At 44.5% G+C, this 26,424-nt stretch overlaps 1 protein-coding gene across 7 annotated transcripts in view; it reads left to right on the top strand.

Moving 5' to 3' along the window:
- Positions 1-26,424, top strand: part of rims2a (regulating synaptic membrane exocytosis 2a) — a 236,513-nt gene that overhangs the window by 163,650 nt on the left and 46,439 nt on the right. For 3 of the 7 annotated variants that reach the window (XM_036971069.1, XM_036971142.1, XM_036971132.1), the window contains 4 exons: positions 5,158-5,325; positions 7,058-7,170; positions 22,844-22,876; positions 24,389-24,492. In XM_036971069.1, the coding sequence (XP_036826964.1) occupies positions 5,158-5,325; positions 7,058-7,170; positions 22,844-22,876; positions 24,389-24,492 (418 nt within the window). The remainder of the gene's footprint in view (positions 1-5,157; positions 5,326-7,057; positions 7,171-22,843; positions 22,877-24,388; positions 24,493-26,424) is intronic. The other 4 variants (XM_036971075.1, XM_036971086.1, XM_036971097.1 and 1 more) reach the window with 2 other exon arrangements.

Genomic DNA, 26,424 nt, shown 5'->3' with positions numbered 1-26,424 from the left:
GTCCCCTTAACAGTCTACAGAGAGTTGGTGCGCCCCCATCAACTGTCCCCTTAACAGCCTACAGAGAGTTGGTGTACTTCCATCAGTTGTCCCCAACGGTCATGTGAAAACCAGGTTTCGTCCACAGGTTCATGACCTTCTCTCTCTCTCTCTCTGTCCCACCTGACCAACCTGGTATTAAGGTATTGTTAAAACACACATTGACTCCCTCTGACCGCTCTCTTTTCGCCAGCCGCAACCACCGCATATCCAACATCAGTCGAGAAGAGGCTGTCAGGTTACTGCGCTCCACTAGGATGTCCCGAGCCCACTCAGAGGGCGCGTACTCCTCCTCTGCTTCCGTCGACTATGACTACAAGAGGTATTCACATTACAGTGTCTCTACGTATATATCCACAGTCAGCCATTTTGTGGGTCTGTTTCTCTGTAGTCGTCTGTATGACATTAAAACATTTTCTATGTGATTGTAAAAGGTGATGAACCCCACGTGATATCCTGGGTGATATCCTGGGTGATATCCTGGGTGATATCTGGTTCAGGAGCATGTCATCACAGCTCTGCTCAAGTTGTGTACTAGACCCATAAACCACACAACTGCCTCCAATTACTGTGTAATATAGAGGCTGCTGCGAGCTCTCGTGTCTCCACATCGGTTGTGACACATGTATCGTACTCTGTTGATGTTTTGTTGTCATGCCTACTAGTCTACCATCAGTGGTAAGATGACAAGTTGTGTTTGTGATCAGTGGTGTCCTGTTTGTATCTGGCTAAATAAAGACTGTCTGGTCATTGGTAGCTCTGATGCTCAGCTCTGCAGGTAATACTGTTTTAGGGCTGCATTGAACAAAAGGACACATGGCCTTTTGATGCTGCTGGTGGTAATGGGATGTTTACTTTTCCTTTATTAATGCATGGTTGTCTCTCTAACATTACCTCCGCCATCTTGGATGGCCTGGATCATTATCAACAGTGGTTAACTGTATGTCTGCAGTTTGATTTGATCTGGCCCTCTCTGTCTTCAAACCATGTCATTGTCATTGTGATGAAGGCCAATATGGCCGACAGGTCAGTACCACATGAGTGAAAGATATTTTTATCTGAAGACGAAGGAGAACTGCCTAGCCATTTCTCCATGCTGACTCTGAGGGTCTGTCTGTTTCTTTTCTGTCCTGGACCTGAGTGACTTTCTCTATGCTAAGAGTGCTAAGTATGGGAAGCTCAGCACTGCCCCATGCCCAGGCTGTTCCAGCCCTATGATGGCCTAGGATCAGGCTCAGGTTCCCCCCAAGTGCGTGTGCCAGGCCCAATGTTGTGATGTGCCAGTTCAGCGGGCTGGGCCAAGCCGGGCACTCCCAAAGTCCTTATATAGTGCACTACGTTTGACCAGAGTTCTATGGGCCCTGGTAAAATGTAGTGCACTAAATAGGGAATTGGGTGTAATTTGGAACGCAATGTCACACTCTCAGCACCCCCTGGAGAAATGCTGCAAATAGCTCCTCCTGGGCTCCCATCGCTGCCATCTGGCTGTCAGTCAAAAACGACACATCGTGCATTGTCTCTCCAGGAGAAAAAAACAATGAGTCGTCAGAACTGAGGCAGCGCAACTGACTTTATTAAAGTGTCACAAAGTTTCCCTGAGCGAGGCCGCGGACCAGATAGCTTCACTCTCTCTGTCTGTAGATTGGCAGGGAGATGAATGGTTCTCACATCCCATGGCAGTAACACAGTCACAGAGGAGAGGAGAGGAGATGTCCCTTCCACTCCCATTCCAACTGTGTGCCTTCTCTTTCTGCTATAGTCAGAATGATTAGGAGAGAAACACAGGGAGAGGGAGAGGGAGAAGGGGGAGAGAGAGAAGAGGGAGAGAGAGAAGGGAGACAGAGAGACCGAGACAGAGAGGGAGAGACGGAGAGGGAGGGAGAGACAGAGAGAGAGAGAGAGAGATAGATAGAGAGGAAGAATCAGAGAGCGAGGGGAGACAGAGAGGGAGAGACAGAGAGGACGAGACAGAGAGGGAGAGACAGAGAGGGAGGGAGAGAGAGAGAGGGAGAGACAGAGAGAGAGGGAGAGTCAGAGAGAGAGGGAGAGTCAGAAAAGCGAGAGAGAGACAGAGAGGGAGAGTCAGAGAGAGACAGAGAGGGACAGTCAGAGAGAGTGGGAGAGTCAGAGAGTGAGGGAGAGTCAGAGGAGCGAGAGAGAGACAGAGAGGGAGAGTCAGAGAGAGAAAGAGAGAGTGGAGTGGCTCAGAGCCCCGGGTGAGTCGCTGTGGCCCGTGCGGCCCCTGAGAACAGGTCCCTGCCAGCACAGTAGATCTAGACCGTGACCTTGGATAGATGCCATGCTTCTCACACTGTTGGCTGTAGAACTAAACTAAAGTATTTGACTGTGTCCCGAATGGCACCCTATTCCCTTTACAGGGGACTACTTTTGAGCAGGGCCCACAGGGTTGAGATGGCACGTCTATATTGAGTGGGACCTCATATTGTAGCTGCTTCAGTAGATGTATAGTTTTAGCAGGAGGAATGCAGTGGGAGACAAGGTAATAACAGTGTAGATGTTACAGTAGATGTATAGTTTTAGCAGGAGGAATGCAGTGGGAGACAAGGTAATAACAGTGTAGATGTTACAGTAGGTGTATAGTTTTAGCAGGAGGAATGCAGTGGAAGACAAGGTAATAACAGTGTAGATGTTACAGTAGATGTATAGTTTTAGCAGGAGGAATGCAGTGGGAGACAAGGTAATAACAGTGTAGATGTTACAGTAGATGTATAGTTTTAGCAGGAGGAATGCAGTTGGAGACAAGGTAATAACAGTGTAGATGTTACAGTAGATGTATAGCTTTAGCAGGAGGAATGCAGTTGGAGACAAGGTAATAACAGTGTAGATGTTACAGTAGGTGTATAGTTTTAGCAGGAGGAATGCAGTGGGAGACAAGGTAATAACAGTGTAGATGTTACAGTAGATGTATAGTTTTAGCAGGAGGAATGCAGTGGGAGACAAGGTAATAACAGTGTAGATGTTACAGTAGATGTATAGTTTTAGCAGGAGGAATGCAGTGGGAGACAAGGTAATAACAGTGTAGATGTTACAGTAGATGTATAGTTTTAGCAGGAGGAATGCAGTTGGAGACAAGGTAATAACAGTGTAGATGTTACAGTAGATGTATAGTTTTAGCAGGAGGAATGCAGTGGGAGACAAGGTAATAACAGTGTAGATGTTACAGTAGATGTATAGTTTTAGCAGGAGGAATGCAGTGGAAGACAAGGTAATAACAGTGTAGATGTTACAGTAGATGTATAGTTTTAGCAGGAGGAATGCAGTGGGAGACAAGGTAATAACAGTGTAGATGTTACAGTAGATGTATAGTTTTAGCAGGAGGAATGCAGTGGGAGACAAGGTAATAACAGTGTAGATGTTACAGTAGATGTATAGTTTTAGCAGGAGGAATGCAGTGGGAGACAAGGTAATAACAGTGTAGATGTTACAGTAGGTGTATAGTTTTAGCAGGAGGAATGCAGTGGAAGACAAGGTAATAACAGTGTAGATGTTACAGTAGGTGTATAGTTTTAGCAGGAGGAATGCAGTGGGAGACAAGGTAATAACAGTGTAGATGTTACAGTAGATGTATAGTTTTAGCAGGAGGAATGCAGTGGGAGACAAGGTAATAACAGTGTAGATGTTACAGTAGATGTATAGTTTTAGCAGGAGGAATGCAGTGGGAGACAAGGTAATAACAGTGTAGATGTTACAGTAGATGTATAGTTTTAGCAGGAGGAATGCAGTGGGAGACAAGGTAATAACAGTGTAGATGTTACAGTAGATGTATAGTTTTAGCAGGAGGAATGCAGTGGAAGACAAGGTAATAACAGTGTAGATGTTACAGTAGATGTATAGTTTTAGCAGGAGGAATGCAGTGGGAGACAAGGTAATAACAGTGTAGATGTTACTGTAGCACCGGTGCTGTAGTCGATCTAACTAGACTTTTAATGTTTCTACTGTGCAACAAAGGTGTGCAAAGTATTATCTGAGTATATACTAACCACACCAGTTTGAGTTATTATTTTGACCGTGTTGAAATCCCAAGGGAATATCCTGAACGGTAGAGAGAGAGAGAGCTATGGTGAACTACAGTATCCATCACAACACACCTCTAGTAAGTAACAAGTCGTTAGATTCCGACATCTCCTTTACTGTTCAAAGCCATCAATCCCTGGACATAACGACCTGAGGATCGTAGACCACGAATGATTATGATGATGGTCACCATCGTTAAAGTCTCAGGCAACGTAAGGTCGTTCACTGGCTGATGAAGTGTCCGTGTTGCAATTGACTGGTCTACAACTGGAGTGACCGCTGTGTTGCAATTGGCTGGTGTAGAACAGGAAGCAGGAAGCATAGCCTATGCTGGACAGCTTGTCACTCTAACATTTGCTATTTACTGTGCTGCCACCGTGTCCTCAGTGTTTGGTGTTTGTTTATGGCTTTGCAAATGCTGCTCATGTCAGATGATAATCCACATCTGGTCTAAGTAAGGTATTTTTCTTCATGAGCATTTGCAATGACAATGATATAACTAACTGATGTGACCTGATTTTCAGATATACACATGCTATTGAGAGGTAATGACACTTACTGTCTATGAAGACGCTTATGGAACAACACGATACAAAACAACAGCAAATTCATGTTTTTATTCTACATAATGATACTGTAGATTTTCTTGTGTACGTGAATGTGAAATGCATTTTATTCAATTTTTTCCCCAAACTACTCAGTGGCAAAAATATATTTTCTTTTTCCAACTAGATTTCAGTTACATTTTGCAATAGCAGGGCGGAGACAGCTTTCGGCATGTACCTTGCAGGAGTAAGCTAGTGGGCTGAATGGAAACCAACCAACACATGCTAATCCACGATTCTCTCACATCTCACCCAGTGTCTTTTACTCACAGACAGATTCCAAAGGGCCTCCCACTCACTCACTCGGTCACCTACCACAGATGAGGGACACATTGTCCCCTGCCTGTCCCTCCCTGTCACACCTGCTATGGCCCTATGGGGCCCAGTCCAGGGACCCAGGGCATGCATCACTCTGCTGTATCATGTCACCTGATCATCAGCAGCAGCTTCCTTCCCTTCTCTCAATAACGTGTTGCAGGAACCACGGAGCCGTTGACAGGCATGTGTATCACAGCAGGTCCAGGTCAGCTGACCAGCGTCCCGCGCTAGAGCGCACCACCACGGAGCGGCCCGACTCCGCCCTCATGAGGTCCATGCCGTCTTTACCCTCCGGACGCTCCGCCCCTCCCTCACCTGCCTTAACGAGGTGACCAGACAGACACATCTACAGGAGGCTGGTGTCACTATAAATCAGACAATGGCCTCATTGTAATGGCTGGAATGGAATTCATGAATTGGAATCCAACACATGGGTTTGATGTGTTTCATACTTTTCCATTTCTGCCATTGCAGCCGTTACAATGAGCCCATCCTCCGATTTCTCCTCCCACCAGCCTCCACTGCATAGCTACTGCCCCACCAATCCAAAGAATAACCAACAACCACCACCCACCCCTCTCTCTGCCTGTCTCACTGCAACCAACCACCAACCCCCCCACCACCCACCCAGCATCCAATCAGCATCCAGCCAGCTCACCACTTTATCATTTACTCCGCCCCCCCTCCTAAAGCAACGAATGGTGCTGCATTTCCTTCCCCATCCCAGACTGGTAGTAGATTAGATAGTAACTATTTTTGTTTTTGGAACACACTACTTATACACCACTCAGACTGAGTATAGTAGTGATGGATCACCATTGTGCTTTTCTTTCTTTACTAACATTAATCCTGTAATTACATTTTTTATTCCAGTTGTTTTTTTTCTAATCTTTTGTAGACCGTCAGATCGCATGGTCGCATTGGTCCACATTGGTCCACATTGGTCCACATTGAACGAACGCCCATGGGTGCTGTCCTCACTCTTTCCTTGCAGCTTAATGGGTCGAGTGAAACATGTGATTCATCACCTTTGTTGCAAAACTGATGCTACATTATCTCTAGCATGTCATGTGCCAAATGTCATTGTTTTGATGGGTTTTAGAGTTCATCAACTGGTAGGTGCTGACATGAATTAGAAGGAACCCAGATACCCTGCTTTGGCCTACACCAGATATGTAGAATTTATTCAAATCAGTCAGCAACCTACCAATTACAAATGAGCTTGATCATCTGTTATGTGCTTTTAATTAGAATAAGACACCAGTAATCAATATTAGCCATTTTCAGGCAATAACTTTTAGTCATTCATGTTTAGCAAATTAAGTAATAATTCAAGCTACATTATTTGATGCTTCTGCATAGCCTGCCTTCAACACATATTTTCAGAATACAGTGTTTAGGCGACACAGATGCTCAACTGGCAGATGGTGTAAAAACATAATACAAGTCTTATGGAGAAAGAATATCTGTTGAGAATACGTTCAATACAATAGACTGAAAAAATATACTACAGAAAGTAGAAGGTAGTTAGTTATTAACTTGATCAGGTAATTGATCAGGTAATTGATCAGTTAATTGATCAGGTAATTGATCAGGTAATTGATCAGGTAATTGATCAGTTCATTGATCAGTTCATTGATCAGGTAATTGATCAGGTAATTGATCAGTTCATTGATCAGGTAATTGACCAGGTAAATTATCTGTTATGTGTCCAGCTTTCACCGATCCAACAACATGGCAGCTTCCCTGGTTGAGCATGGACATGATTGTACACAACATGTCCAGTATATATGTGAACTGACATATATATGTGTTTGATACAATTTTTTTTCCATGTTTGGTTCATTACCAACCCCAGTAGACAGTAGTAGTTTGTTTGTTTGATGTGTTGCTGTTTCTACAATCATCCTATCCTCTTACATAACAAAGCAAAGCACACTGGGAAATGTAGTCCGTCTGCTTGTCCGGGGCCTTCCAACCAATCACAGGTCATCTCTGTGCCTGACCTCTGATCCTTGACTCACCCAGGCTGTACCATTTTGTGCCCCCCCCCCCTGTAGGGCGAACCCCCGCAGCGGATCGGCCCAAACCAGCCCTACCAGTACCCCCATGTCTGACAGGAGAGGAGGTCGGCAACTACCACAGCTTCCACCCACAGGGACCAAGGGCAGAAGTAAGTTCTCAGCTTATTTTCCATACCCAGCTCTGGGCCTCTCTGGTTGCTTTGGTTTGGTGACACCTTCGGAACAGGTTTGACTTTGATTGAAGCTTCTCTTTGTCAGAAGCAATTGTTTCTTGTTATTTTCTAGTCTTTAGCTGGGTATGGCACCTTGAGATATTGGTTATTTTTATCCATTAACCTCTGAGTGAGGAAAAGACTCATAACAAGTTTAACAGATACTGCTGTCTGTGGGTTCTCTCTGGTCAGTTGCTCATGAACGTCAGAGCTTGGCTCAGAATTCCTGTGTCTTCTGTTTTAGTGAGTTTGTTGTGTGTTCTTATGGTCTCAGTACTCTATATGTTGTCAGTGTTAACCAGGGTGTCCTGTGGAAGGTTTACAACATGCATTGTAACCTTAGTCAGTGATATTGGTGATGTTGTCTCTTCATAAACATTTGCTGTTTTTTATTTTAACATATCTACTCGGTTCCTTTTTTCCATTCCTTCCTCAGAAGATGGAGAAGAAGGAACAGAACCTTGTGAAGGTCTGTAACATAGAGTGTAGGTTTGGTCTTTCACAGGAGGTGGGAGTTAGAGAACCCCCCCTGTGAAAGGCTGAATCTGTCTGCAACGGCAGGGACCAGGGTCCTGTTCAGTAGAGCACATCAAAACAAAATGTTTTACAATGAGAATCTAGATAATGATTCTGTTTTCTTATTGGATATTGATTCTGTGTTCTTATTGGACAAGTTCAGAGAGAACCTCCCTGTTTCACTACGTTTCAAAAGGTTTCCTCCCTACTGAACAGCCCTGATTTACAGTGGTCCACAGCACCCCCTGTCCTGCTCTATGTTGCAGCCTGTGTGTCTCTCACTCCCTGACTGTGTGACCTAGCAGTCCTGTGTCCTAGCTTAGCCTCCTAGTCTTCTTCTGGTTCCTACACCGGGTCAGTGTTGTCATCTAGCATCGTAGCCTCCTAGTCTTCTTCTGGTTCCTACACTGGGTCAGTGTTGTCATCTAGCATCGTAGCTTCCATGTTTTTCAGTTGTCATGAGGTCTGCTGTAGTTTTGTGTTCTATGTTGAACAGTCCTCAGTTTCGTGTTATGACTTCAGAGTGCTCAGGTGAGACGTGTCACTGGGGGTTGTGGCGTGGACACGGTGCAGTAGACTATTTGTGTTTTAAACATGTGTGATTCCGTAACCAGTGTTGTTAGTAGTAAAGTTATTTATCCAGAAACAAAGTAATACATGATTCACTTTTTATTGAGTCTGGGAAGGCTATAATGTAGTGCCCTTAACTTAAAGAGGTATAACTGAGCTGCATGCAGAGCGTTCATCTAGTTCATCCTGTACTGTGAGACTCTCCTTAATGAGGAATCAGAACTAATACAGACAGCGGGATCCTGCTTCTCTTACTGAAGCTCTTCAGGGTCACAGACAGAATGGCATCTTAAACCGTTTGATTCTTCAGAACAAATGTATTGTTCTCGTTTCTCTCCCTAAAATGTTCTGACAGGTTGTAACAGAGTGTGTCACATGATGTAAGGGTGTGGTGATGGAAGGGAAGGGATGAGCCTGAGATCTCTGGAGCTGCGCTGTGAATTGACAGATTAGCTGAGTGGTGATTGGAGGGAGCGGGCCACGGGAGAGAAGGAGAAGGGAGCAAGAGAGAGAGGAGAGCAGAGAGAGGAGAGCAGAGAGAGAGCGAGAGCGAGAGAGAGAGAGAGAGAGAGAGAGAGAGAGAGAGAGAGAGAGAGAGAGAGAGAGAGAGAGAGAGAGAGAGAGAGAGAGAGAGGAGAGAGAGAGAGAGGGAGAAGAGCAGAGAAAGAAAGAGAGAGAGGGAGAAGAGCAGAGAAAGAAAGAGAGAGAGGGAGAAGAGCAGAGAAAGAAAGAGAGAGAGGGAGAAGGGAGCGGGAGAGAAGGAGAAGGGAGCGAGAGAGAGAGGAGAGCAGAGAGAGAGAGGGAGAAGGGAGAGAGAGAGAGAGAGAGAGAGGAGAGAGAGAGAGAGAGAGAGATAGAAAGCAGAGAGAAAGAGAGAAAGCCTAGCTGGTGCTGAGAACTTGTCAAAGCACTCCCAGAACTCCTTCATCATTATCAGAAACCATGAGCACTCCTCTCTCCTCCTTGTCTGCAGCCAGCCAGTCTCTCTCCTGCCCTCTCACTCCTATCCCCCTTCCCGTCTCCCCATCTCTCCTTTGTCCGTCCTCTCTCTCCCTCTGTCCCCATCTCTCTCCTCTCCCCCTTCCCCTCTCCCCCTCTATCCTCTGTCCCTCCTCTCTCTCGCCCTCTGTCCCCATCTCTCTCCTCTCCCCCTACCCCTCTCCCCCTCTATCCTCTGTCCCCCCTCTCTCCCTCTGTCCCCATCTCTCTCCTCTCCCCCTTCCCCTCTCCCCCTCTATCCTCTGTCCCTCCTCTCTCTCGCCCTCTGTCCCCATCTCTCTCCTCTCCCCCTACCCCTCTCCCCCTCTATCCTCTGTCCCTCCTCTCTCTCTCCCTCTGTCCCCATCTCTCTCCTCTCCTCTCCCCATACCCCTCTCCCCCTCTATCCTCTGTCCCTCCTCTTTCTCCTCATGGGCTAATGGCAGAGGGTGGGAAAATGGGGGAGGTATTCTAATGTATCGATCCGACCCTGGGCTGACGCTCACACAGAGCCCTGCAGCGTGACACAGCCAGGACTTATCTAATCATGGCACTAATGCTGCTGCTGCACGTGGTACTGATCCATAGAGGCCAGGGGACTGGGGGTTGGCTGGGCTGGGCCGGGCTGGGCTGGGCTGACTGGGCTGGGCTGGGCTGACTGGGCTGGGCTGGGCTGGGCGGACTGGACTGGGCTGGGCTGGGCTGGGCTGGGCTGGGCTGGGCTGGGCTGGGCTGACTGGGATTCAAATAGGAGGGTTGTTTGAAATGTTGAGGTAACAGAAATCAAAGCAGAACAGGGAATGTGTATCCAGTCAGGTGTGTGTGATTGTACCTTTGTGTTCCCAACCTAGACAAAGGATCCATGTTGTTGCACCATACTGGCTTCAGTTAGATTTGTATTTATTTAACCTTTTTGTTTAACCAGGAATTCCCATTGAGCTCTGAAAACGTATTTTACAAGGTGGACCTAGATGTTGTGATATAGTATCTGTGGTGATCCCTGTTCAACCGTCCTGCCTTGATTTTATTGTTCCTTTATGTGGACAGGGAAGTCAACATTGAGACCTGAACTAGCTTTGACGGCTTTAGCCACAAACCAAGTGATATCTAATCAGCCCCTGTTCCTGTTGTTATCTATCTGTCTCTACTACGACCCCCGACCGCTCAGGGGGAACATGGGAGGAGCTTGAGCGGCCTACTGGTGACCTTTGCCCTCTAGAGCAGTACGAGGGAGAGCGAGGTGTGTCTATCTACTGGTGTGTCTCAGAGCAGACTGAGCCTTAAGACTTCCTGGTTCACCTCTGTCACCTTTATGTATGTGCCTCTCTGGTGAGAACTCCACGCCAGATCTGGGTCCAATACATGATGTACTTAAGCTGCACTTTATTAGTTTGCCTGGTACCATAGGAACCAATAGAATAGTCCCAGAACACTGCAAACTCGAATTTGATCCTGCCTGGTCCACACAGCCTGTACTGGACTATGATGTTGTACCATCTTTATAAGCCCTACAGCCATTCTGCCCCTCAGCCAAAACCCTTCAAATATGATCATTTTCTGAGTCAGTACTGTTCTTTATGAATGTACTGGCTTGAATGAGAGTGTCCAGGGTTGTGTTGGCAGGAGCTGGAGTTTCCCACAGGTCTCTCTTCCTAGTTCCTCCTCACCCATCTGTCTGTTCATTCATTCAGTTAAGTCTTCTGTGTGATAGTAGTAGAATATCTTGGTCATGAAACATGCGCTATACTTAATGGGTTTTCATATCTGTATGCGTTTGGTCTGTGTGCAGGCTTGTGTACTTGTGTTCTTACAAGTGTGCAGGCTTGCAAACACGTGTGTGTGTGTGTGTGGTCATGCGTGTGCGTGTGTGTGTGTGTGTGTGTGTGTGTGCGCATGCCTCTGTGGATGCATCCGTGTTCCATGATCTCATAAAGCTCTGTCTGTGTCCCACTACCGTTCAGACTGTGAGGACAGGCCTCAGCCAGGCCCACCTGTGAATGGGAGGAAAGGCAAGTGCACTCAGGAGTGTACCATTGTGGTGGTGTGTCCTCAATAGTGCCCTCAGGGGTGTGTCAGTGCTGTGGAACTCTGCATGCCAGTTAGAGCTTCCATAGTTAATTTAGTCGACTTTCTTCCGTGTTTCTGTCTCTCTTTTATCCACATTTCATATTCTCTGAGATGATGAATGTGATTGATTAGATTTGGGTTGATTTGCAGTGTTTAACTAACCTTAGGAGTGGAGGTTGGGTGAGTGTGTGGTGATGATAACGATGATGATCTTCATCATTATGACGATGATGATAATGAGGTTGAGACTGATGCTAATATAACAGAGTTTTGTCTCCCTGAGCTCATACAGTCGTGCGTGCCCCAGCCCCATCACAACCACACACCACTAATCTACACTGCCCTTTAATTGAAGGGTTTGAGAATCAATGTTCAGCCCTTTATCCCCATGTCACAACCACACAATTCAATAGAACAGTATTAGTTACATATACTGTATAGCTCCATGGTCAAATCTACAGTTTGGAATTAAAGATCATTTCAATTAGACATGTAAGATTTCGTGCTTCAGTCAAAGCGCCACTTATTGAGATAGAAGTAAATCTAGTGGAGGAAAAGGGATGCATGCTGGGATTGCAGTTTGAAGGGTTTAAGTTGAACCAGTCACCTTAGACACAACATTCGTGCAACTGGTTGTTGGTCGTTAGTAGATGTTGCAATTTAAATGCCAATTGTCGAGAAACTGTCGATAACAGCTTGTAAATATCATTCTTGATAATGGGCCAACAAAAAACAGATCTGCTGTATTCATTTGATCACTCTGTTATCACAGAGAATTTCTTTGCACAGCAGGAAATACAAATTGTAGTCTTTTCAAGGTTTAAAAAGGCTTCTAAAGTTTGTAATTTCCACTTGAAAATGTCAGACTTGATTTGACCTAACGAAAGATGTGTCAACCCCTACAAAAATGTCCATTAATTTACATTTCCTGTTTCTGCAGAATTATTTTCCTGCTGTGAGAAACAGGGTTAAATTAAGATAGTCCATCAATTCAGAAGACCATTACCACTACTGGCCAGCAGATGGCGCAAAATTCATAATCTTTAGTAAGGAGCTGTCCATGATTGCAGTGCTGAACCTGGCTGCCTTTCCCTGTCGCGACCTCGTTTCACAATGAAGACACACAGGCAAACACGGTCTACATATTGATGATAATGAAACAGATTAATTAATACAGCTGTATTTTTCTTTTGCCTATCCTGTAGATTTTTTAACAACATTGTGTGGCTCCTAATACCCATTCAATGTATCCCATCCATAAAAATAAATGTATTAAAAAATATATATACGTTGATTCCTCCCATGCCCCTGTACCCATGATCCATATAATGGGTTGTGAGTGTTGACCATATAGCTGACCATAACTCTCTTCACCACAGGATGAACTGTGTTCTCTCCCAGGTGACTGTCAGTGAGGTATCTTAGGGTTTTCCTGAGTGCAGCACCATTAATTGAGAGAGAGAGTTATAGAAATTTGCCAACTGTTTGATTACACCTCATGGTGAATCTTGATGAAATCCATCCCACATGTTTAAATAGGAAAGGTTAATTCAATTCAAAACGCTTTATTGCCATAAATGTACACAAGACAACAAAGTATCTTTGACAGGAACATTGTTTGTTGTTGTTTGCTGATGAAAGGAGCTCCATGCCCCTCTACTGTGAGTGTTGTCAACAGCTCCTCCTGTCTGTCTGTCTGTCTCTCCCTGCCCTGCCTCAGAGGTGACATGGGAGGACCAGCAGAAAGGCCTCAATGGTTCTCTTTCTGAGGGAGGAACACAGCCAGGTTTGTCTTGGGCTGCAGTCCAAATTGCACCCTATTTCCTACAGTATGTAGTGTACTACTTTTGACCAGGGCCCATAGAGTACTGGTCAAAAGTACTGCACTATACAGGGAATAGGGTGCCATTTGGGACACACACTTGGAGTGGAGACCTGACGACTTCAACCTAATCTTGGCCCCTGTGGGCCCCTCACTGTGGTTATCCTTATCCAAATGTCACAGAGGCTCTGACCTCTGTCCTTCTCCTCTCTGTGATGTGCAGTGATGCAGTGCAGCATGGTAGTGTTTGATTTGGTTTGGTAAGTGGTTTGCTGAGTTTGTTTTGTGGTCGGGTCTCTGAAAACTGACATTTTAGTTTCTTTTAAACATGTCTAATTAATCTCTATAATTTATGGTTTCTTGTCTGGGCTGTAGATTTACATGTAAAAGAGTGTTGCCAGGCAAATCAGCTGTGAATGTTTGTTTCTCAATTATCTTGTTGAGTATCCTTGGAAACACGTATGTACATGTACATCTCCATGTATGGAAGAATTACATGTAGATCAATTATGAACCCTTATTATGTGACTGAGTGGGCGTGAGGGACGGATTTCTGGAAGAGTTGTGTCAATGGAAATTGTATATAGGCCCTCTGGAGACAATTAACTTGATTGAAGATCATTTTGAGGTAGATAAGATGAGCATCACTGAAAGTGTTATCCATGATCATAGTCATTAGAGCTTCTCTTACTGCTGAATGAAAGTAGACCGGCTAACTGATACATCATGAATCCATTAGCTAACACCTTGATAAAATGCACCATGCTACCAGGACACTGGGACACATTGGAATTAAGAGTTGCATACTGACTGTTTTACTTGGTGTAGTTTCTTAGTTATCACCAGTTTGCTTGCCATGGATTGTAGTGTTGTGTTGTGGTCTTTACTGAACTGTAGCTCAGTGAGGGTAGTAGTTAATGACTTCAGCTTTAATGAAGCTTCAATGTTAGTCTATCTCTATCTCTGTCTCTCTCTCTTTCTCTCTCTCTGTCTCTCTGTCTCTCTCTTGCTATCTCTTTCTGTCTCTCTTGCTATCTCTGTCTCTCTGTCTGTCTCTCTCTTGCTATCTATATCTCTCTTTCTCTCTCTGTCTCTTTCTCTGTCTCTCTCTCTCTCTCCCTGTCTCTCTCTCTGTCTCTGTCTCTCTCTCCCTGTCTCTCTCTCTCTCTCTCTGTCTGTCTCTCGCTCCCTGTCTCTCTCTGCCTCTCTCTGTCTCTCTCTCTCCCTCTCTCTGTCTCTCTCTCCCTGTCTCTCTCTGTCTCTGTCTCTCTCCCTGTCTCTCTCTGTCTCTCTCTGTCTCTCTCTCTCTCTCCCTCTCTCCCTGTCTCTCTCTCCCTGTCTCTCTCTGTCTCTCTCCCTGTCTCTCTCTCTCTCTCTCTGTAGTGCACAGATTATGATACACCCACTACTTTGTGAAAGCATGACATGTGACTGCAGCAATATGCTGAAATCAATGAATATGTTTTCTGCTGAAGCCATCATGATTCAACTATGATTCATAGAATGTTTGCAGTCATACTGTCAGAGGTATTGTATAACTCTGTGGGTCAGTATGCCCGTACTGTCAGAGGTATTGTAAAACTCTGTGGGTCAGTATGCCCGTACTGTCAGAGGTATTGTAAAACTCTGTGTGTCAGTATGCCCGTACTGTCAGAGGTATTGTAGAACTCTGTGGGTCAGTATGCTCATACTGTCAGAGGTATTGTACAACTCTGTGGGTCAGTATGCTCATACTGTCAGAGGTATTGTAAAACTCAACTCTGTGGGTCAGTATGCTCATACTGTCAGAGGCATTGTACAACTCAACTCTGTGGGTCAGTATGCTCATGCTGTCAGAGGCATTGTACAACTCTGTGGGTCAGTATGCCAGTACTGTCAGAGGTATTGTACAACTCTGTGGGTCAGTATGCTCATGCTGTCAGACGTATTGTAAAACTCTGTGGGTCAGTATGCTCATACTGTCAGAGGTATTGTACAACTCTGTGGGTCAGTATGCTCATGCTGTCAGAGGTATTGTATAACTCTGTGTGTCAGTATGCTCATGCTGTCAGAGGTATTGTAAAACTCTGTGGGTCAGTATGCCCGTACTGTCAGAGGTATTGTATAACTCTGTGGGTCAGTATGCTCATCCTGTCAGAGGTATGGTAAAACTCTGTGGGTCAGTATGCTCATGCTGTCAGAGGTATTGTAAAACTATGTGGGTCAGTATGCCCATACTGTCAGAGGTATTGTAAAACTCTGTGGGTCAGTATGCTCATGCTGTCAGAGGTATTGTATAACTCTGTGGGTCAGTATGCCCGTACTGTCAGAGGTATTGTATAACTCTGTGGGTCAGTATGATCGTACTGTCTGAGGTATTGTATAACTCTGTGGGTCAGTATGCTCATACTGTCAGAGGTATTGTAAAACTCTGTGGGTCAGTATGCCCGTACTGTCAGAGGTATTGTAAAACTCTGTGGGTCAGTATGCTCATGCTGTCAGAGGTAGGGTAAAACTCTGTGGGTCAGTATGCCCGTACTGTCAGAGGTATTGTAAAACTCTGTGGGTCAGTATGCCCGTACTGTCAGAGGTATTGTAAAACTCTGTGTGTCAGTATGCCCGTACTGTCAGAGGTATTGTAGAACTCTGTGGGTCAGTATGCTCATACTGTCAGAGGTATTGTACAACTCTGTGGGTCAGTATGCTCATACTGTCAGAGGTATTGAACAACTCAACTCTGTGGGGTGGGTCAGTATGGTCATACTGTCAGAGGTATTGAACAACTCAACTCTGTGGGTCAGTATGCTCATACTGTCAGAGGCATTGTACAACTCAACTCTGTGGGTCAGTATGCTCATGCTGTCAGAGGCATTGTACAACTCTGTGGGTCAGTATGCCAGTACTGTCAGAGGTATTGTACAACTCTGTGGGTCAGTATGCTCATGCTGTCAGACGTATTGTAAAACTCTGTGTGTCAGTATGCTCATGCTGTCAGAGGTATTGTAAAACTCTGTGGGTCAGTATGCCCGTACTGTCAGAGGTATTGTAAAACTCTGTGTGTCAGTATGCCCGTACTGTCAGAGGTATTGTAGAACTCTGTGGGTCAGTATGCTCATACTGTCAGAGGTATTGCACAACTCTGTGGGTCAGTATGCTCATACTGTCAGAGGTATTGAACAACTCAACTCTGTGGGGTGGGTCAGTATGGTCATACTGTCAGAGGTATTGAACAACTCAACTCTGTGGGTCAGTATGCTCATACTGTCAGAGGCATTGTACAACTCAACTCTGTGGGTCAGTATGCTCATGCTGTCAGAGGCATTGTACAACTCTGTGGGTCAGTATGCCAGTACTGTCAGAGGTATTGTACAACTCTGTGTGTCAGTATGCTCATGCTGTCAGAGGTATTGTAAAACTCTGTGGGTCAGTATGCTCATGCTGTCAGAGGTATTGTATAACTCTGTGTGTCAGTATGCTCATGCTGTCAGAGGTATTGTAAAACTCTGTGGGTCAGTATGCCCGTACTGTCAGAGGTATTGTATAACTCTGTGGGTCAGTATGCTCATGCTGTAGGAGGTATTGTAAAACTCTGTGGGTCAGTATGCCCGTACTGTCAGAGGTATTGTATAACTCTGTGGGTCAGTATGCTCATGCTATCAGAGGTATTGTAAAACTCTGTGGGTCAGTATGCTCATACTGTCAGAGGTATTGTACAACTCTGTGGGTCAGTATGCTCATACTGTCAGAGGTATTGAACAACTCAACTCTGTGGGTCAGTATGCTCATACTGTCAGAGGCATTGTACAACTCAACTCTGTGGGTCAGTATGCTCATGCTGTCAGAGGCATTGTACAACTCTGTGGGTCAGTATGCCCGTACTGTCAGAGGTATTGTACAACTCTGTGGGTCAGTATGCTCATGCTGTCAGACGTATTGTAAAACTCTGTGTGTCAGTATGCTCATGCTATCAGAGGTATTGTAAAACTCTGTGTGTCAGTATGCTCATGCTATCAGAGGTATTGTAAAACTCTGTGGGTCAGTATGCTCATGCTGTCAGAGGTATTGTAAAACTCTGTGGGTCAGTATGCCCGTACTGTCAGAGGTATTGTATAACTCTGTGGGTCAGTATGCTCATGCTGTCAGAGGTATTGTAAAAGTCTGTGGGTCAGTATGCCCATACTGTCAGAGGTATTGTATAACTCTGTGGGTCAGTATGCTCATGCTATCAGAGGTATTGTAAAACTCTGTGGGTCAGTATGCTCATTCTGTCAGAGGTATTGTATAACTCTGTGGGTCAGTATGCCCGTACTGTCAGAGGTATTGTAAAACTCTGTGGGTCAGTATGCCTGTACTGTCAGAGGTATTGTAAAACTCTGTGGGTCAGTATGCCCGTACTGTCAGAGGTATTGTATAACTCTGTGGGTCAGTATGCTCATGCTATCAGAGGTATTGTAAAACTCTGTGGGTCAGTATGCTCATTCTGTCAGAGGTATTGTATAACTCTGTGGGTCAGTATGCCCGTACTGTCAGAGGTATTGTAAAACTCTGTGGGTCAGTATGCCTGTACTGTCAGAGGTATTGTAAAACTCTGTGGGTCAGTATGCCCGTACTGTCAGGGGTATTGTAAAACTCTGTGGGTCAGTATGCTCATGCTGTCAGCGGTATTGTATAACTCTGTGGGTCAGTATGCCCGTACTGTCAGAGGTATTGTAAAACTCTGTGGGTCAGTATGCCCGTACTGTCAGAGGTATTGTAAAACTCTGTGGGTCAGTCTGCTCATGCTGTCAGAGGTATTGTAAAACTCTGTGGGTAAGTATGCTCATGCTGTCAGAGGTATTGTAAAACTCTGTGGGTCAGTATGCCCGTACTGTCAGAGGTATTGTAAAACTCTGTGGGTCAGTATGCCCATACTGTCAGAGGTATTGTATAACTCTGTGGGTAAGTATGCTCATGCAGTCAGAGGTATTGTAAAACTCTGTGGGTCAGTATGCCCGTACTGTCAGAGGTATTGTAAAACTCTGTGGGTCAGTATGCCCATACTGTCAGAGGTATTGTATAACTCTGTGGGTCAGTATGCTCATACTGTCTGAGGTATTGTATAACTCTGTGGGTCAGTATGCTCATACTGTCAGAGGTATTGTAAAACTCTGTGTGTCAGTTTGCCCGTACTGTCAGAGGTATTGTAAAACTCTGTGGTTCAGTATGCTCATGCTGTCAGAGGTATGGTAAAACTCTGTGGGTCAGTATGCTCATACTGTCAGAGGTATTGTATAACTCTGTGGGTCAGTATGCTCATACTGTCAGAGGTATTGTACAACTCTGTGGGTCAGTATGCTCATGCTGTCAGAGGTATTGTAAAACTCTGTGTGTCAGTATGCTCATCCTGTCAGAGGTATGGTAAAACTCTGTGGGTCAGTATGCTCATGCTGTCAGAGGTATGGTAAAACTCTGTGGGTCAGTATGTTCATACTGTCAGAGGTATTGTACAACTCTGTGGGTCAGTATGCTCATACTGTTAGAGGTATTTTAAAACTCTGTGGGTCAGTATGCTCATACTGTCAGAGGTATTGAACAACTCAACTCTGTGGGTCAGTATGCTCATGCTGTCAGAGGCATTGTACAACTCAACTCTGTGTGTCAGTATGTCCATACTGTCAGAGGTATTGTAAAACTCTGTGGGTCAGTATGCTCATGCTGTCAGAGGTATTGTACAACTCAACTCTGTGTGCCAGTATGCTCATGCTGTCAGGTGATGACTCTTTCACCCCTTTCAACAAGCACTGGTCAGTGTTTGGACAATATGATTCAAGATGAACAAAACAAGGATGATTATTTTATGACTATCTATATTTTGTTACATAATCTTACTATTCCGTTAGTCAGCGCCTCGCCAAAATGTTTGGGTGTGCGTCAACTAATGCATTTCACTAGATAGAGGATTATTTAAACAGAGTTTATTTGTGTTATGTAAGGTACGCCATTGATGAGTTCACCTAGGACTTTTACCATGCTGTTGTAGCATGCTGTTGATGACAAGCATTGACCTACAACTTGTACCATGCTGTTGATGACGAGCCAAAAATTGCCTGCTCGCTTTGTTCAGCTACAGTGGGTATCTCTTGACTTGACAATGAGGTGAGGTGAGTTGGCACGGTGATGGGATCAGATCAAAGCTGAACAAGGCAGATGTCACACAGTGTTGTTTTATTCATGCCTCTCTTAATTATTCAACTTAATGAAGACGTAATTGACCTAACTGCAGATGTTGACTACAGTGTGTTACATATTAAGGCCAATAATTAGAGTCTCGTCACCTGGCCTTACACATCGGCTCTGTCCCACATGGCACCCTTTTCACTACAGTGGCTTGCGAAAGTATTCACCCCCTTGGCATTTTTCCTATTTTGTTGCCTTACAACCTGGAATTAAAATATATTTTTGGGGGGGTTGTATCATTTGATTTACACAACATGCCTTCCACTTTGAAGATGCAAAATATATTTTATCATGAAACAAACAAGAAATAAGACAAAAAAACAAACTTGAATGTGCATAACTATTCACCCTCCCAAAGTCAATACTTTGTAGAGCCACCTTTGGTAGCAAGTCTCTTGGGGTATGTCTCTATAAGCTTGGTACATCCAGCCACTGGCATTTTTGGCCATTCTTCAAGGCAAAACTGCTCCAGCTCCTTCAAGTTGGATGGGTTCTGCTGGTGTACAGGAATATTTAAGTCATACCACAGATTCTCAATTGGATTGAGGTCTGGGCTTTGACTAGGCCATTCCAAGACATTTAAATGTTTCCCCTTAAACCACTTGAGTGTTGCTTTAGCAGTTTGCTTAGGGTCATTGTCCTGCTGCAAGGTGAATCTCTGTCCCAGTCTCAAATCTCTGGAAGACTGAAACAGGTTTCCCTCAAGGTTTTCCTTGTGTTGAGCGCCATCCATCATTCCTTCAATTCTGACCAGTTTCCCAGTCCCTGCCGATGACAAACATCCCCACAACCTGATGCTGCCACCACCATGCTTCAATGTGGGGATGCTGTTCTCAGGGTGATGATAGGTGTTGGGTTTGCGCCAGACATAGCGTTTTCCTTGATGGCCAAAAAGCTCAGTTTTAGTCTCATCTGACCAGAGTACCTTCTTCCATATGTTTGGGGAGTCTCCCACATGCCATTTGGTGAACACCAAACGTGTTTGCTTATTTATTTCTTTAAGCAATGTTTTTTTTCTGGCCACTCTTCCGTAAAGCCCAGCTCTGTGGAGTGTACAGTTTAAAGTGGTCCTATGGTCCTATAGCTCCTTCAGCGTTGTCTTTGGTCTCTTTATTGCCTCTCTGATTAATGCCCTCCTTGCCTGGTCCGTGTGTTTTGGTGGGCGGCCCTCTCTTGAAAGGTTTGTTGTGGTGCCATATTCTTTCCATTTAAAAAAAATGGATTTTATGCTGCTCCGTGGGATGTTCAAAGTTTCTGATATTTTTTTATAACCCAACCCTGATCTGGACTTCTCCACAACTTTGTCCCTGACTTGTTTGGAGAGCTCCTTGGTCTTCATGGTGCTGCTTGCTTGGTGGTGCCCCTTGCTTAGTGGTGTTGCAGACTCTGGGGCCTTTCAGAACAGGTGTATATACAGTATACTGAGATCATGTGACGCTTAGATTGCACACAGGTGGACTTTATTTAACTAATTATGTGACTTCTGAAGGTAATTGGTTGCACCAGATCTTATTTAGGGGCTTCATAGCAAAGGGGGTGAATACATATGCACACACCACTTTTCCATTTTTCATTTTTTATAATTGTTTGGAACAAGTTATTTTTTAAATTTCACTATTTTGTGTATGTCCATTACATGAACTCCAAATAAAAATACATTTAAATTACAGGTTGTAATGCTACAAAATAGGAAAAACGCCAAGGGGGATGAATACTTTTACAAGGCACTGTACATAGTACACCACGTAGGGATTAGGGTGCCATTTGGGATGCAGTCAACAACTCGTATAGCTGCAGCTGTGGTTTGTTGTGGTCTCCTAGGGGGACACCTTCAACATGGAAGCATACAAGAAGGGGGCAAGAGGAACAGTAGGGGGGTAGGTGGGCACACATCCAGGAGTGGACAGTGTCACTTCAGTGAAGATGGTCTTTGCGCTAACCACCCCCACCACAGCTTGCCCTGTCATAGTTAGCAGAATCACTATGGCTGTGTGAAGCCACAGTTTGTTCCCTTGTTTATTTGGATCTCTTTTAGCCCACAATGGGGTACTGTATCTTCCAAAATCCCATGAAAATACAACACCATTACATGCATAACATACAGTAAGTGTATCACTATGCTTGCGTGAAGCCACAGATGAGCCAGGAGGAGTGAGTGCTCCATCTCTCTCTCTCTCTCTCTCTTGGTTCCATTATGCAAGATGATTTGCACACGGCAGGGGATGATTAATGAAAGGCTGATGAAAGCACAGCTCATCAAAACCTAAGCACATTCTGTTTTCCTCCCAAGACACAGTGGCGGAATAGGAGTGGGATTATGTACTGGAGTAGGGGGAGATGGTTGTTAATTGGAGGCTAACAGAGGCTCTGGAGAGGAGAGCGGCTGCTAGTCGATCCCAGCTCTCTCTGTTGTGTAACCTGTTCATTCCCAGGGGTATTGGTGGGCCTACTCTCTCTGTGCCTCAGCCTCAATCACAACAACAAGGTTTCTGAAAGAAAGAAAGAAAGAAAGAAAGAAAGAGAAAGAAAGAAAGAAAGAGAAAGAAAGAAAGAAAGAAAGAAAGAGAAAGAAAGAAAGAAAGAAAGAAAGAAAGAAAGAGAAAGAAAGAAAGAAAGAGAAAGAAAGAAAGAAAGAAAGAAAGAAAGAAAGAAAGAAAGAGAAAGAAAGAAAGAAAGAAAGAAAGAGAAAGAAAGAAAGAAAGAAAGAAAGAGAAAGAAAGAAAGAAAGAAAGAGAAAGAAAGAAAGAAAGAAAGAAAGAGAAAGAAAGAAAGAAAGAAAGAAAGAAAGAAAGAAAGAGAAAGAAAGAAAGAAAGAAAAGTTGTGGTACTGGTAGCTTTCTGTTTTGTACCTACCGCCGCCTCTCTGCCTGCTTTTGGTTGATTATGTTCCAGGCTGTCTGTCTGTCTGTCCGTCTCTCCACAGTAGACTATTAGTCCCTGACTCAAGTGGCTCCCCCACCGCCTCTCTTCTACCTCAAGTCTTTTAGGGTTTCTGTCTGCTTTGTCAGCTCCAACGCTCTTCCTCCCATCCTTAACGTCTACTTGACTGTTTCAGCTCTCTTTCCTCTGGACAGTACACAGCAGCTCACCTTTCCCCCTCTTTGTTTTTCAATAACACTACAGGTCTTTTAGTCCAGCCGCTCCCGGCCTGCACCCTTCTCTTCTCTTCACTTTTCTCCTTGGCTGTCCATTAGTGCAATTTGTGTTGGTGTGATCTTTCTTTGTTGTGGTGTATGATTTTGTTTGTGTTGTTGTGCTCTGTGCTTGTTGTTGTTGTCGTTTTGTGCCACCCCCTGTCCATCATGCCCCCCCCCCCCTCACTCTGACCCCCACCCGATCTGTGCGGCGGCCACTGTGAAGGAGGGTCCTCCACAGTGATATCACTTCCTGTCCATGGTGTCACCCCTCTCACTCCCATCTCCTGTCCTCTGTCTGTGTCTGTGTTTTGTCATGTGACCCCAGAAGACACGGACTCACCAGGTTGGACCAGCTCAGGTCTGTCCCTCCTTCTTCTGTATGCCTCCCCTTTTTACCTCCTTCTCATCTTCCTCATTCCTCCTCTTCTTCATCCCGCCTACTCCTGCTTTCTCATGTCCATTCTTCCCTGCTGATTGAGCTTGTTGGAGATGTTTTTTGGGGGGAGGGGATGGATTTGACTCAGTTTGTGTGTGCTTGCTTACATGTAAGCATGCATGGTCATACATGTCAACTGTGTTCATTGTAACATGTCTGTTGTTCGGCTATATTCAACCCTGACAACATTTAATTGAGGCATGTTGTACAAATAGAACCTAGGAATCCTGATATGCCACCAAGATGGCAGAAAGTGCATCTCATTCTGTTGTTCTACAACATAAGATCGTATCTCATGAACTGTCATATAAAGCTGATGGACAGGAAATCATATTCACATGTTGCAGAAAAACTAACATGGAGGCTGTCCTTTCATTTCCCATCATACCTGGAGGTCTTCATTTAGTCTCATCTATTATCTTTCTACATTCATTTGCTCTTTGTTTTTGTGTTTTCTTTCTCTCATGCGCCTGTGCTTCCTCTCCCCACCGCCATCATACAAATCTAAAGTAGAGAGACTGAAAGTGTGTCCAGAGAATGGTGATGTAGGTAAGACGGCTAGAGTTACTGTAGTCTGCCTGACATCACGAAGTGAGGCCGTCCCAAATGGCACCTTCCCCATTCCCTAGTCGAGTGTATTCTGTTGGACCGGAGCCACATTGGGAACACTATATAGGGAATAGGGTTCCTCTGATCTGAATACTCCCCACACTACAGACTGACTGACTGACCTAACAGACCTGACTGACCTGACATGCTCACTGTGGCATGTGGACAGTCACATTTAGCCCCCAAAGCCTATGTGAACTCTGGGAGGTTGGTAGCTGCTTGCAAGAAATATGATGAATAATTCATTCAGTAAAATAAACTATGGCAAAGAGGTTGTATAGTAAAGTTAGGGCTCCAGACCTAACAGAGCATGTCTGAGATTTTGACACAGAATAACTGACACTTTTCATTCAATCCCTTCATGTAAACTCCAAGTGAACCCCTTCATTATGAAATGGAATATTTCTACCAAGTTGTTGTTTGTGTTTTCCTACTGTTCATTTTGCCAGCTCTATGTGACATCATGGACTGTTGGTGTCTGGGTGAACTAACTCTGAACGCTGCATGCAGCACTTTTATACAATAACATTGTCGTGTGAAAATGATACCCGAATAAGTCTTTGGATCATAGTAATGCGGGATTCCTAAATCAAAGTAGAAACCTTTTTTTATGCTGATATCTTGAGGACTTTTTCAGTCAGTGCTTTATACCAGAACCCCCAAAACATTTCAAAAGACTATTCCTGAGTAGCGTTGCAAAATTCCCAGGTTTTCCAGAAATCCTGGTTGGAGGATAACGGATGATTCCCTTGTGATTCTGGGAGTCTTCCAACCAGGATTTCCCTATTCCTGAGTATGACCTCCACTGACCACTCTGCTCCTTAGGTGCTATGGATGTGGAGGAGAGGACCAGACAGATGAAGCTGAAGGTGAACAAGTTCAAGCAGGGGGTCGGGTGCGACTCCAGACTGGAACAGGACTACAACAAGGCAAGACACGGTGACACAGCCGTCCTTTACCTTTCATAAGTAGAACATTGTTAGCATCACTCTTTTTCTACCAACAAACTGACTTGGAGTTACTTTAACACATCCATGTTCAGTACACGTGAAGCAGGACCATCACTCTTAGGCAATACCAGCCCTTCCTTCCTTTTCTATTCATAACATGGTCATTAAGTAGACACTTTGTATACAAACTGACTTACGGCAAACAGTAAGTCAGTTCAGTAAATGTGACCCGCGCAGGAATCAAATTAAAGCCGAGCAGGATGTTAACAGCATCATACTCAAACCCATGGCGAGACATTTCCAAACACCCATTCCAGCAGTATTCAAAATTTGGCAAGCTTCATGAACAAGTATACATACATACATGAGGTATTATATCAGCCCTGTGAATCCATGGAATGTAGCAGTGACTGTGTCCAGAGTCACACAGACTGTAGCTGCTGCAAGTGTAGTGTGTTTATAAAGAGCCCTGGGGGCCTCGCCAGAGCCTGAGCCAAGCCTTATAAGAGAAAGCATGTCCATCCTGTCCTGTCTTCCTTTTAAGTGTGTGGAATGATAACTACTGCCCTGGAATACACTAAGCATGCATTACACTTATAGTTCTATGAAAATAAACATTTGTCAACTCTGTTAGTTGTGAGGAGTGCCACGAACTACAACCGTATTTTAACAAACTGGACACAGCGCAGCTTTTAATATACAATCTCTTTCTTTGCAGATGATTTTCATTTGTTTTAACATCATGTCTTGGTTCACCAACTAGTTGTAAAAAAAACGAAGAAAAATATCATTTTCCCATTTCTTGTTTATGCCAAATGATTTTGATTAGCTTACATTTTGGCTTTACAGAGAACAATTTACTATCGCTCAAGATTATTTGGTTATATAACCTAGTATTTCTCTGTGTCCTCCTCCTAGAACATTGGCCGTAATGAATGTGAATGAGCTGCTCTTTGGCTAACAATTTTTTTAGGATGAACAGATCTCCTTATAAAGCCAACGAATCATTGAAAGCTAAGATTTTGGCCACATGAAAGTTTGTTCTATTGTCCTTTGTCTTATAATGTTCTAATTAAAACTTTGATAAATTCCTTCCCCACAAGACTATAACCCTTGCAATAGACTATTTAAAATAGTTTATTATCTACATCACATACAGTGGGGCAAAAAATGTATTTAGTCAGCCACCAATTGTGCAAGTTCTCCCACTTAAAAAGATGAGAGAGGCCTGTAATTTTCATCATAGGTACACATTGTAAGATTTTTAATGAATTTATTTGTAAATTATGGTGGAAAATGGTCACCTACAAACAAACAAGATTTCTGGCTCTCACAGACCTGTAACTTCTTCTTTAAGAGGCTCCTCTGTCCTCCACCCGGTACCTGTATTAATGGCACCTGTTTGAACTTGTTATCAGTATAAAATACACCTGTCCACAACCTCAAACAGTCACACTCCAAACTCCACTATGGCCAAGACCAAAGAGCTGTCAAAGGACATCAGAAACAAAATTGTAGACCTGCACCAGGCTGGGAAGACTGAATCTGCAATAGGTAAGCAGCTTGGTTTGAAGAAATCAACTGTGGGAGCAATTATTAGGAAATGGAAGACATACAAGACCACTGATAATCTCCCTCGATCTGGGGCTCCACGCAAGATCTCACACCGTGGGGTCAAAATGATCACAAGAACGGTGAGCAAAAATCCCAGAACCACACGGGGGGACCTAGTGAATGACCTGCAGAGAGCTGGGACCAAAGTAACAAAGTCTACCATCAGTAACACACTACGCCGCCAGGGACTCAAATCCTGCAGTGCCAGACGTGTGCCCCTGCTTAAGCCAGTACATGTCCAGGCCCGTCTGAAGTTTGCTAGAGAGCATTTGGATGATCCAGAAGAAGATTGGGAGA

This window comes from Oncorhynchus mykiss, chromosome 3 (genome assembly GCF_013265735.2).
Source record: "Oncorhynchus mykiss isolate Arlee chromosome 3, USDA_OmykA_1.1, whole genome shotgun sequence".
Classification (NCBI taxonomy): domain Eukaryota; kingdom Metazoa; phylum Chordata; class Actinopteri; order Salmoniformes; family Salmonidae; genus Oncorhynchus; species Oncorhynchus mykiss.
The sequence above is the reverse complement of the archived record's forward strand: the minus strand, read 5'-3'. Positions and strand labels throughout refer to the sequence as shown.